Below are 14,072 nucleotides of genomic sequence, written 5' to 3' on the forward strand. Positions count from 1 at the left end.
ATTTTAAGAAGTAGCTTGTAAATACAGATATAAAAGAAAAAATCCAGTAACATTTTCATTAGCAGGGAGCTCAGTGTCTTTGGGATATATTGCTATTGTTAGAGGGACTCAAACTGAGGAATGCCACGGCTAACACAGAACTAGACTCGGCAAATAAGAAGAGTAAAGATTGATTGAGCTCGAATCTTTATCTGGATTTTTTGTGTGCGAGTCTCATTTAGTCGTTTTTCATCTCACAAACATTTGAAGTTTGAGTTGACCATTCATTATCAGAGATTCTTTTCTTCCCAACAGTGCTTTTCTTACTTTGTGTTGTGTTTTCAAGTCAGTCGGCAAAGCCTTGGCAGCCAGCTAGCAGCCATTAATCCCTGTAACTAAACGCATATCTGCAACAACAGCTGATGAAAGAATCTCACAGCTTAAGCCAGGTTCCAAACTATGTTGCTTATTACATTGTTACTGGCTATCAGCTTGCTGATGGAGCTGATGTGTGTGTGGGTATGTATACGTGGGTATTAATGCTGCATTTGTGTTTATAAGGATACATTTTTGTAACAGCGTCTGACAGAATACTGTAGAAGCCCTCAGAAATACGAATTGGACTGGAAGGTATAAGTATATACAATATTTGGTTGTGGTTCAGCTCATCCTTACTTTTCTATAAGTCACAGCACACTGCTGTTCCCTCTCCAGATATCACATTTATCATACTTCATCAACTGAGCTGTCCATTTTTTTTTATCTCCATTTCAACCAGAGAGTCCCTGCCCTGACTACTGTAGGCCCAAAACAAAAGTAAATTACCACTGTGAACACCACTGTAAACAATCCTTTAGCCAGAAAGCAATGATACATACATAGAACTCAGGTATTTTACATAAACTGTAAATGAAGAAATGATTACTTTGGAGGTTTTATATGTATATATACATATACACTAACCAGGACACAGAGCATAAACATTGTTTTGCTTTGGCAGTCAATGAATTACCAAAGGAAGACTTTCACATTGGCCTTGCTGTGACTGAGTTTGTAACTCGAACTTCTAGAAGTTGAAACTTGAAAAGTGCTTGCTCAGCTAACCCAAAAAACAAATATTTGCTACAGTATGTCAATAAGCAGCTCATGGTAGAGTGATAATATTGGCACTGTTTTTACTTCCATCGATCAAATACATCTTGCACTTTAAGAGAATCCATTCGATTTGTTTTGGTCAAATCACATGTACTCTGCATAATAATTAAACTGTGTTGGAGTGATTTAGTGCAGCTTTTTCTGAATGCCATGTTGTACATTCTGTGCATTTCACAGTTTACTACTCTTATGTGTTGATATACAGATGGAAAAGCTTGTCCAGCAGGTCCAGCTCTGGAGCAATGGAGAGTCTGCAATGACCATCCTTGTGTGGTATTTCACTGGGAAGCTTTAGCATGGGGTCCATGCATTGAGGATACCTCTATGGCTCTCAATGGAACCAGCCTCCAGAATGGGACCATAACCTGTGCTGTCGGGGTTCAGATCCGCAAAGTCATCTGTGTGAAGATGAATGCTGGTCCAGTCGTAAATAAAAGGTGGAGTCTATGCAAATTATTTGATATATGGGCTTTTTTTAGTTTTATGTACTCTGATTCAGTATTTTTCTTTGTAATGTCAGTTTATTTTTATATAGAATTATATATCCAGTCATTTGAAAAAGTAAGTACAGTGATGTGAAAATGTAAAAAAAAAAAAAGGAAATCAGGAAGGGGGCAAACACTTTTTCACACCATTGCACATCAAATAGACGTTTTTGACCCTTTTTTTTTAATTTTGTTTAATTTTAATTAGCAAACACTTAACTCACTTATACATAGTGTCTATATTCCCCATAAACAGATATCTTTATATAGATTTTCATAGGACAGCTACAAAATTTGGTTTCACTTGTAGTCTGAGTTCCATTGGCCCGTCACATTTGAGCACTTGAGTTATATGTAGTTCTTAGTGTAGAGCAAAAGAGTTACTGTATTTCTTAATATGCAATCTTGAAACTAGCAGAAATTGCCTGTTTATTATGTCTGCATTTATGAATATTGAAAACAGGAAGTCCACTCTTTAATGGTAAAAAAATCTAAATATATAATAATTTTTATATTATTATATATATATTTTTATATATTTTTATATTATTATATATTTATATTATATTATATTTTATATATTTTTTCTATATTAAATAATGTCAATGCCGTTCGTTGTCTTGCTTCCATGTTGTATCAAATCCTAACACAGCATTTCAATCGGATTTAAATCTGGACTTTGACTGGGCTTTTTTATCCTTTTTGTATTTGTTATTATGCTTAGGATCATAATCCTTTTGAAAGATGTACTTCTAAATTCAGCTTAAGCTTGTAGTGCAGTGACCTCAGATTATCCTTAAGCACTCGTATAAGGTGCAGAATGCATAGTTGATGCATTCTGCAATGGCTGCAAACTACACAGTCTCTGAGGCCGTGAAACCAACTTAAACTGTAACATTTCTATCCCTATGTTTCACATTGGGTATAAGGTTCTCCTCCTGGGAAGCTGTTTTTTGGTCTTTGCCAAATAATGGAGTGCTGATGAGTAATTAACTGTGTCATCAGCATATTGATAGATATTCACGAGATTTGTTATGAGTCACAATTTGACCTCCGTGCATTTGCTCTTGAACAAATGAGATGAATATGTGGTCTCAGCCCCCCACCTGATGTTTATGGTAATTAAAATTAAAACTTGAAGGGCACTCGTTAAGGCCACTGCCCATGCTACCCCTCTCCACTAAGTTGCATGAGATATTTTTCAACTTGTATATTCTTCAGTTCTGGGAGATGACTTATTTTGTCAGTATGAAAATTGCACTTCTGTATCAGAGTATCTTTTTACTGTGCTGCTCTGCTTATTTTTAGAAGCTGAAAATAGGCCCTGAGAGAAATGAATGCTAAATTAGAGGTGAGGAGAAAAGGAGCTTTGTAAAATCAAGGGGAAGATGGGATGTTTCTCTTACAAAAAAAAAATCACTTAAGAACACAGTCTCCATTTTCCAAAACCGCCTTACTTGTAGATATCTAGCGTATGCTTTTAGTTACTAACAGATGACCCAGAGGACTTGCTTCACTGTGAAATAATATCCCAGAGTTTTGTGTATTGAGGTCTGGTTTTATACTTTTTCCTTCTGTGTGTTTAGTGTTTCTTTTCATTTGTTTTTGTGAACCAGAGATTCATTTTGTGTCACGGTCTGTGGGGCAGACCGTGGGGATGAGGGGAATGAGGACCCAAGATGCAGGACTTTGTGATGAAGGCAGTGCGTTTATTTACAGTGGTGTAAATAGTTCACAGAATAAACCCCATGTTTCCCCTTGACTTCCGTGTCGTGTCTTCACCCACAAGTTCGTGCTCCGTGCTCTTCGCTCCAGTGTGTCCCCGCACCCCGTGCTCGCTGCTCTTGTCTTCCCTGCTCCTTCCTGGAGAAAAATAACAAAGAAGCAACTTGTCAGGACACTCGACTACCGCGGGCATGTACTCACTGGACTTGGTACTAATGACACTAACGTGGAGTCAAACTCAATAATCCAGCGTCGGTGGAAGCTCCATCACTCTTCTAAATAGCTCCACCGACGAGCCCAGATGAGGAGCAGGTGTGCAGCAAGGACTTCGGGTGTGGCCAGCCCTCAAGTCAGGCCACGCCCCCAGGGCTGAAGGTGCCTGTAACTTGGCCCCAGAAGACAGGCAACACAGCCACCTGCCTACATACAGATGGGCACAGGGGCAGTGCAGACAACACACCAAATAATAATGATAACGATAATGATAACAACAATAACAACAATAATCCTAGTCCCCAATGCCCACGGACCCCGAGTCCCCAGAGCCGGGTCCGTGACATTTTGCTTGTGCTCCACCATTATCTACTCCTCTTTCAGCAATACAATATCAAACTCTGCTAAGGGCTTTTGTGCTGTCACTATAATGATGTTATAGTGATCTTCACAGCAGGAAGACAGATTTATAAATAATTCACAAAGATTGCTCTTCTCTAGCTTGATATGCTATTGACAGGGCTGTAGAATAGATTATGAAGAGGCTTTTTTTTTTCCTAATGCTTGTCCTATCTGCCGCCACAGAGGCTTTAATGAAAGCTGTCATTTCTGCTTCACCAGGAGCTCTCGTCTGTACAGTATCCTGTGAACCATGTCTTTGATATTCATATACCACCAGAGTGTTGAATGGAACAGCACTTAGTGAATAGATATGCATGTTGTTCTTCATCAGAGATGATTTTGATTGTCAGTAAGAGTCAGTTTTTTAGTGTATTTATGCACCAAAGTCGAGTCTTTCTGCCAGCTTTCCAAATTATGCTGTGACTGTCTGACTCTATCGAAAAACGCAGATTTGACATAAATTATATTTATACCCAAGACACATCCTATACGTTCTAACAGATTATGTTCTGGATTAAAAAAGCAAGAAAAACTGAGCAGGTAGGCGAGCTGCAATTCTGCGTTAACCCCTGTTTATCTCAAACTCTGATTTCTGAATTGTTAAGCTTTGAGTTGGAAAATGTTTCAGAATACAGCTGTTGCTGCTCTGTTTGAAGGGTCACTTCAGTCAGCAAACATCTTAGCATTTCATGCTGAGCAGTAATCTCCGCAGTGAGCAGTGGCTCAACAAAAAGATTAGTTGTTTTTTTTTGTTGGTATCAATACAGAGCCCCCAGAAAAACAGATTGATTTTCAGTGTGTAAATAATAAAATTGACAGTGATGAAACTTCATACAGTACACACACATACTATTAATATTATTAATAATGATGAATAATGAATAATGATGCTGAACACTGTGGCCTTGACAGTGAATCTAACTCCCTCATTTTAGGAAATCCACACAATATACCCCAGCTGCTCTGTTGCGTTGTCATGCCCTCTGGCATACATCACTGCAAAGGGAGAGAGAGAGAGGAGTACGGATAAATCTGGGGAATGATGGGTTTTATGTATCTTTCCTCCTTATGCTTTGGCATACTTTGATCTCATTGCTGTGCGTGCTGGCTTTTTGCAGTCAGTAGGATGTGGCGCCATGCTGGGTCTCTAGTGAGACTTGGATCTGGTTGTTGGGCAAAGGAAGTCACTGGCTCTGAAACGAAATGTGAAATTTCATGTGTGTTTGTGCATTGAGGACAGGAGTTGACTGCTGGTTGATGAAGACATCAAAGCTTATGAATTACTTGATTTTACATAGCTGCATTAATCTGCACCAATTCAAGGTTGCATGACACACAAAACACAACACAGCCAGAGGACTGTTACAGATATGTTACACAAGAGATGTGCCAGCATGAATTAAGACAAGGAAATTGTTAAAAGTCGGTCAGATGCTCATTAAAACCTGGTAATGATGTGTTTGGTGTAGCAGGAATGATCTATTGGTAAACAGTTTGCATATCCTTGTTTCTCAGGTTAATTAGCAGCCGTGTTTGATTGATTTTTTCCCCTGGAGCACTCTTTCGCTTGTCTTGTTGGTAACAAAAAATGGCCCTGGCTGCTCTGTATATGTAAAATAAATCCACTCACTGGGACATTTAAATTGATCATAAATTTGTTTCCACTATTTATAGATACATTGCCATTTCTGATATTTTGTTGAGATTTTTAGTTAAAAAAAAAAAAATTGCCTACATACTGCCACTAGTTGATGCCAAATATTGATTAGTCTAGTTTTAGTGAAACTGGGATTTAAAAGTGAAAATGCACCGTGAAGCATGCAGGCACTTTGTAGGCTTGAATTTTTTTTTTAATGAGTAATATTTGTAGACTGCGAGGCAACTGAATGTGTGAGAACACTGTAAATTTCTATATTTGTGTAGCGTTTGCTTGAGCATGCAGGCAGAGGCACATGTAATCAATCACGTTTTCTGTGGGGAGATGTGTGATGTCAAGGACAGGGCAGTTGTTTTACTGCGCTATCCTCTTACTAGTGAGACCCAGGACGTTTATCATTCATCACTTGGGGGCTGAAGAGAATTTAAGACCACTGTTTGTTTGTATGTTTAGATGTTCAGATTCTTCCCGTCCGGAAACCGTCCGTCCTTGTTTGCTACCCTGCAAGAGAGACTGCATTGTGACGCCTTTCAGTGAATGGACAACTTGCCCATCAACCTGCCTTCCAGGTAGCTCACTGACAGGATTTTCTAGAAATGTATTTTACAATTGCCTCTCTAATAGCTTAACAGTCTTTTTAAAATTAATCAGTATCCAGAGTAAAATCGTTTAAAATTGGTAAATTATCAATATATTGGGGTTGAATATATAAATACCTTGTTTCAGGAGCACAAATAACCTATTCAAATGAACACACATTTCATACTCTCACAATAGATAGATAGATTAAGTAATCAGTTGATTACTTATAATCTATCTAGAAACTGATTTTAATTTGACATCAGTGTATTCCAAAAAGGTTGATTCTGTTCATCTGGACGTAACGTTTTCTGTGGGAGAAATGTTTCGTCATTCATTAAAGTGACTTCTTCAGTCTCAGCTGACTGCAGGTTTCCCCAACCTTTTACACAATAACTGAACCTAGCCCACTGAATGAGCAATTGGCTGTGAGGTCAGCTCCTTGATCATTAATATGCAAATTGTCATGACCATTGATCACCAACTACTGATCAATGACCATGAGTACCATTCACAGAGAGTTGGGGAATGTCTGCAGTCACCGCATTGTAAGATGGCGAAAGATGTACCCTTAGGCCCCCTCCTCGATTCAGAGATGGTCTTTCCCTTTTCACGTAAATAGCCTCCTTGAATCCCCGCTGAAACCAGCGTTCCTCCCTGTCCAGGATGTGTACATCCTCATCATTGAAATAGTGACCACTGGCCTGTAAGTGTAAATAAACTGCGGAGCCTGACGACGTTGTTCTTCTGCAGTTGTTCTGGATTAAAAACAACCGCAGAAGGTTGTTTGGTTTGGTTTGGTCTGAAAACGCTACGTCCAGATGAACAGAATCATTCTTTTGGGATTTACTTACCTGGATGATTGAGCATGCATCAAGACACATAAGTAGATTGTATAAGGTAAACTTCAAGAAGGTATACATCACTGTATATGTTATCCCTTTAAGCCTGACTATAAAATAATTGCCAGAAAATTCAAAATTAAATATACATTTTCATACATGGGTTTTACTTTGTATCATAGTTGCTACATACAGATTTTTTATTTATTTTTTCATTTTTGCAATGAATAGCTTGAAAATGTAATGTACGATATATTCAGATTTTTCATTGAAAAAAATGATGGCGTAAAAATCTCAAGAATTTAAATATGATGCACTTGGCTTCACATGCTTACAATGATGGCAAGAGGCTTCTCAGAACAGTGCAATACACGCAAAGTGTTATCAAGAATTACATTTAATTGTAAACAACCGTTTTAACTGTCTATTACATTAACCTAGCACATATAGAGAAAAGAATGGATATTTAATGGGTTTCAATATGTGTACTGTAATGTCTCGGAAATCAAAAAGTATGTAATTGTTTTTAGAAGAATTGAGCAGGCATCTCATCTGTGTAAATATGCTGTAGTCCATTGGGTCTGTTGATGATGTAATCTCTTTCTTAATTGCACCATTTTCAATGTTTAGTAATTAGTGCTGTGTAATGAGCCTTGGAGCCTGAGCCAAATGAAGCCATTACAGTGTGGTGTGTCCGAAAACAGACTGCAGTGAAGTGGAGGACATTGCTGCTACAAGGGCATGCTAATCAGCATCGGAACAATTTCGAGACCACTTGTTTCTTTCCCCTCTTTGAGATATTAGAGCACAGTTGTGATATTGATGCATCATTTATTTTGCGTCCAAGACATTTGTCAGGCACTTGTCTCAGTATCATTTTACGTCCTATTCCTCCTTGGAAATGTTCACTTAAATTCAGCTGTGCAAATAATCTGTCATTGAACGCAGCCTTTTTGTGAAGATTATCTTTCATGTTTAACAGAAAATGCAACCGCCGCCTCACAGTCTCGATACAGGACCATCGTTCAGAGGGCTGCTAATGGAGGTCAAGAGTGTCCCGACACACTTTACGAAGAGAGAGAGTGTGAATCACTTCGTGTATGTCCAGTGTATAGGTAAAAGCACTATTTATAATGAACTGCTTTCTTTTCTAATCCAAGGACAAGTTAACTCAGCTTATCTGCCGTATAAGAGCACACGGTAAGAAGTGAGTGAGCTATTTTTGAAATCATCACTAGGGTTCATTATTAGTGTTAAATTATGAGGTTTAAATGGCACAAGATGGAAGAATAAACAGGTAAGTAAATACAAATTCTGGTTTATATTCAGATGTTACGATACATGGTTAAAAACACATACAAATATAAAATTGCAATTTTGAATGATAATATGATACTAACACAGGTTGATAAAAAAAAAAAGATTTCAGCTGCTTGGGATATTTTTGGTAAATTTTATGTTTTTTATGGTGCTGAATGCAAAAATGATCTCCATTTCCCTTCATCATGTACAGTTATTTGCAAAATATGTGGAGTTTAAATTTAAAAAAGCAATGAAATGCATCATTTTTCTGAGATTCTTTACCTTTCGCTATGAACAAAATAAACCTGTTGGGACATGATCATCTGAGCTCCTCACACCGCTAAACCACCATAACCCCCACCCACCAACCCACAGACCACCCTCAATTCCTCACATTTTCTTTTTGTATTTCTCTTCAGTCGCGCTCTTAGAAATATTAAATTAATATAAGAAATCATTACTGGTTATGGTTTTTTTGACTCAATTATAGGATAACAGATTTCAGTTTAAAAAGGGAAATTGTACATTTAATAACACTAAAAACATAAGTTTTGCAAGAAAACCTGACAGGATGGAATTTTTAAAATAAGTAAAAATCTATAAGAAACAGTCAAAAAAAAATCCTATGCACTTTTTCGGTTGCAGACCTGTGTAATTACCTGGGAATGAGATTCAGCTATGTAACATAGCCACAAGCTTTAACATCAGAAACTTGATATTTGACATTCACTAGAGGAGTATGACTGGTAAAATATGTGTTCATCTTCATTTGCTATGTTTGATATGCTATATTCCTTAAAAAAATCTAACTATTCATCTGTGTTTTGAGTACAAGGTCAACCTGTTTTCTACTACCATGTCCCAAGCTTAGAAAAAAATAAATAAATAAAAATACTGTTTATAGAATCGCAGGACAAATACCTTAAAAAACAAATGACATTACAAATGTAAAACAGCTTTAGAGAAACATTTACAGCTGCTGGCTCATGGTCTTACTTTTAAGTAATAGTCTCATTTGGAGATGCTTCCCAACAATGGCTGGATGTCTCAGCTCAGTGTGATGCTTTCAGATTTGTTGCCAGTTTGGTTTCCTCCAAAATCTGCTCAGATTTAAACTCCTTCAAACACCTATATCTTCATGTCTTCAGCATACTGCTCCGTCTCCGTCTTTCAATAAAATACCAATAGAGCAATGCGACCTTCACAAACTGGACAAATTCAATGCCATAATATTTATTTTCATTGTAAAATCAAGAATGGCACTCACTTCCATTTTTCCACATTCAGTGCTGCCTGTGTTCCAGTTCACAGCTACAAACTTGCACTTGTGAGAAGAATATAATGACACCTTTAGCGTTTCTGTACTTAAAACTGTAACAAGCCGCTGCCAGCCTGAAGTTCTTCTTCCTTTGCGTTTTGGTCTAGGTGGAGGACACACAAATGGAGCAGCTGTTCTCTAGTTCCTGAATCTGTGAGACGTGGGCTGTCGGGACCAGGAGAAACCTGTGGAAAAGGTTTAGAAACAAGAGGCAAGTTGTAGCCCTAAATCAGTGCATTCTCTTCACTTTATATTTCCCAGCTGCTACCATTTCACCTATTTTCAGCATTGCTCTTCCATCTATATACTGTCTTTATTTAAGGAGACCTACTAGTCCTTTCTGAACTGCTCCTCTTACAAGCAAATGGCAGAAATGTTAAGGAAGACAGCAATTTGTTCAGTGAATATTATTAGATGAACCTTTCTGTGCTTTCTTGACAATTTCATCTTGTCACTAGTCTCTTATTAACATATGTAGCAAGTCCAGCCATTACGGGCTACTTAGTATTTGCTTTAATAGAAATGAAAAGCCAGCGCTAGCACCATGCAGACCCTACATGCACTCATATGTTCTGACTCACAACTTCAAAGTAGACTCACAACTGAGTGCGTTTTATGTTGGATGAGATTTTGAAGGTTTCATAGCTTTCTCTGCTTTTCTAAAGTCAAGCCGAAAAGAATCTATATTGATGCAGTGCATCAGGTTTTTTCTTCACCTTTTTGCTCACCTTTAAACTAAAAAAGATGGACATTAAAACGAGGAAATTATTGTGTAGTTTATTTTTCCTTACTTGTCATTATGTCACCCTCTAGTTTACACTGATTTTGCTGAATGCATTCCTATTCTGTTTGCTGTTTTTCTTTTATTTGCAGCCTATCAAATCTTTTAGAACATTATATTTTGTAATATCTGCAAAATATCGCATGTGAGGCAGAAAATCTAAAAGTCAAAGACTAATAATAATAACTCATAATTATTTTTTTTTAAATATGTCTGTTGTTTCTATACTCGAGCTATGGCTCTATTGCCAATTACTTTGCTCCAGTTATGCCACAATTTGACAATTCAGTGTTTTTACCAATTGCAAATTTCACCCTCACACTACAGTTTTTGAAATGTCACAGGTATTTAACTTGGCTATCAACTAATCATATTCAAATAGGAAGCTCTAAAGGTCAATGAGGCTTGCTCTTAACCTAGCAACACTACAAACACTTTTCCCATCTTCATCGAAAAGTCAGAAACTCACTTGAGAAATGTCAGTTGTAATTATACTGCTACGTAGAAATCAGCGATGCCGAGAGCAGAAATGCTATAAAGTTCTCAAGGCAGTAAAATAATGCTCTGAAAACTTCTCTTGAGCCATATAAGTACATTAGAACAGCCGGTTTCGGGAGGGCTGCTTGCCTTTAAATGAGTGCAAAATGATCCACTTAACACCTATGGCTTTTTAATAATTTGAGCCTGTAGCAGTCATTTCCACAGATCCTCTGAGAAGCATAAGGATGTTCATCAAGGATATGACACAGGAATCTACACAGTCCAAAAATCACACAACAAGCTAAGAAGTGAATTTTTCAGCCCTCGGGCTGTATTTAGTAAGATTTGTGGCAGGCAGTTTTCCTATGGAGAGCAGAATTACTTCTACAACATTATTAACATTATACAGACTCAAATTTTGGTTGCAATAAAATGAAGAATAGGGGAAATATTCGTTTTTAATTAAAGCTTTTTCTGGGTGTAAAAATACACACGTTTTTATTAACTTATTTATTAAGTAGAGGTTTAAAACCTTTGAAGATCCGTTAAACTTGAATTGTTCATATACATTTTTTCAACATAATCCATGACCGGAGCTAGAAGGTTGAGATGAATTGGTAAGGCATGACCCTTATACAGTATTCAACTCAACTTTGAATTATTTCCCCCAGACTTGCTATTAATTATAGTTGCTCACATCCTGTTGTAAGGGTTTGAGAGATGAGATGATAGCTACTTCAAACGCTTCTCTTCATTGAAAAATTGAATATGAAAAGTTGCAACATTAGTATGTCAGACCTTGATCCTCCTTCAGTGCAAAATCTAGGCTGGCTTTTAGCTGCTTGTCTTTGGTTTTCTTCAGCAGCTTGAAGTGAATCATGTTTCCGAATACACTGTATGGACAAAGGTATCAAAGTCATCTTTGAATTGAGCTGTTTTCAGATGCAGTGCCACACGTGCTTAAGATCAGCTGCCTAGCCATTCAGTCTGCTTTTACAAGCATTTGTACAGGAATGGATTCTACTAAAGATCTCACTGAGCTCATTTGAGCATGGAATTGTAATACGATGGAACCACAAGTCAGTTTGTGAAATTCCTTCAATCCTAAATATTCCATGATCAACTGTAAGTGGTATGATCACAATGTGGAAGCGTTTAGGAACCATAGCAACTCACTATGCTTCTCAGTACTGAGTGCTCAGATGCGTAGCGCATATGTGCACTGCATGCTAAGGTGAATTGTGCATATCAGGCTGCATCTTTGCATGACGGTAGTTAATCAGATTACATTTAAGAGCAACTGTCATTTTTTAACCTGTTTACCAGGTTGGTCAACAACTATGAATGTAATCCTATCTTCTTGACAACATATGTACTGTTTAAACGATCAGCATAAAATATTAACATTGCATTGTGGTCCTACCAACTAGCAATGCACTATGAAATTTGTCCTCTGTTCTCTGGTCACGAACAGTCCATAGGGTTTTTTTCTAATCTGACACGTCAGCTTTCATATTTCTTGTGGTAGTGAGCAGCAAAACACACCACAGTAAGGCATAGATTTTTTTTTAAATCACCAGAATTCAACTCTGCTTCTATTGTGTTACCCATTAACATGTTTCCTTTTAACTTTATATCTGTACATCAATGAAATATATTTGCTTTAAGGTAGATGTAAGTGTATTAAACAGTCAATTATGCACTTAACCTTGGGTTTATCTCATATTTCTTTGACTTAATTTCTAACACTGAAAAGTAATAACAGACACACAATAGAAACCACTGTTACTTTCCTTGAGGTAAGCAGCATTTTAGTTGCAGTTGCTTCTTCTGGGAGAAAGAAATGTTTTAATACAAATACTGTGCAGCCTCTGGAAACTGACTAGTGATGATAAATGTCACTATGAATAGTTTAAAGATGGTAGAAGAACAACTTAAAGAGCAACCAGGGCTTTTCTGCCTAGTCAAAACCAGTCAAAATGTTGTGAACCTCAGGCTCAGAGCTTTACTATGAGATTAAAATAATAGTCAGAATTTGCAACATATTGGCTCTGTAAACCTCAAATCCAATCACAAATATTTCCTTGCCTTGGGTAAATACTTCCATGTCCGTGTGAATCTGGCCTCATGCCAGATTCAAGGCATGTTGCACGAATGCTAATGTCTAATAATGTGCAGAACGAGGAGAGGTTTGTGTTATACAACTAACACGCTGAGGTGCTCGCAGATAAGAGGCATTACTAAATGAAAGATCTGACAAGATGAATTAGAACCTTTCCAAATAAATAAAAACACTAAACTGAAGAGAACACTTGACTGCAGATTACCTGTGTGAATTTGTAGCTGATAACCACTAGAGTGATCTGTTTGTCAGTGCATATTGCACTACAGACTGTGTCTAAATTCAGCCAAATTTTGTATCATAACCAGCTGGATATGTTATATTCCTCCCTGAGTAGAACTGGAACCGTTGTGAGTAATTATTCAGTAGAAAGTGAGTCATGCTGATGATCTTTTGCTCCAGGAAAGATGTGACTTAATGGCTATGATGAATCCAGTCCACATTACTCTTCACAATGCATTATACTGAAGAACATTATACAAGCAGTATGACTGAATTAAAATGAAGATGATGTTTGATGGTGGATGTGTGGGCTGGATATATAATGCATTAAAAACTTTGTATTAAGTAAAGATGTAAAACATAAAATCTTCTGGATTGGACTGAATAAAAGAGAAAGAAATTTGATGTTTTTAAAGAATTTCTTTTACCTTCAAGCTCTTTGGGATTTTAAGAAGGCAGGATATGACAAGCCTCTTGAAAGCATACCCTCTATAAATGGCACTCTAAGATACCTTTCTAAGTATCTATATAATCAGAAATGATCCTTGTCATTTGCTGGGACGCCTTGACAAAAAGTAACCATTTGTAAGAGGAGATGATGAGATGAGTCAAAACAAGATGACAACGAGATAGTATTCTTAATAAGAAGCTTCTGGGGATCACATAGTTGGGTTTTCAGTGAGACTAGCTAAAAGACAAGACATAAAAAAATGTATGTATCAATATATTCTCACGTCTTAAGTGTTTGATGGCTTACAGAATTAACCTATAGACAAACATGCAGACTTTTGTATAGCTATGCATTTGACC

The 14,072-nt window shown here is 37.2% G+C and overlaps 1 protein-coding gene across 3 annotated transcripts in view; it reads left to right on the forward strand.

The window, feature by feature from the left end:
- thsd7ba (thrombospondin, type I, domain containing 7Ba) overlaps window positions 1–14,072 on the forward strand; it is a 197,395-nt gene that overhangs the window by 120,015 nt on the left and 63,308 nt on the right. For all 3 annotated transcript variants that reach the window (XM_085134466.1, XM_085134468.1, XM_085134467.1), the window contains exons 10-13: window positions 1,340–1,571; window positions 6,070–6,185; window positions 8,020–8,152; window positions 9,765–9,868. In XM_085134466.1, coding sequence (XP_084990592.1) covers window positions 1,340–1,571; window positions 6,070–6,185; window positions 8,020–8,152; window positions 9,765–9,868 — 585 coding nt within the window. The remainder of the gene's footprint in view (window positions 1–1,339; window positions 1,572–6,069; window positions 6,186–8,019; window positions 8,153–9,764; window positions 9,869–14,072) is intronic.

The sequence above is a fragment of the Neolamprologus multifasciatus genome, chromosome 16 (assembly GCF_963576455.1).
Source record: "Neolamprologus multifasciatus chromosome 16, fNeoMul1.2, whole genome shotgun sequence".
NCBI lineage: Eukaryota > Metazoa > Chordata > Actinopteri > Cichliformes > Cichlidae > Neolamprologus > Neolamprologus multifasciatus.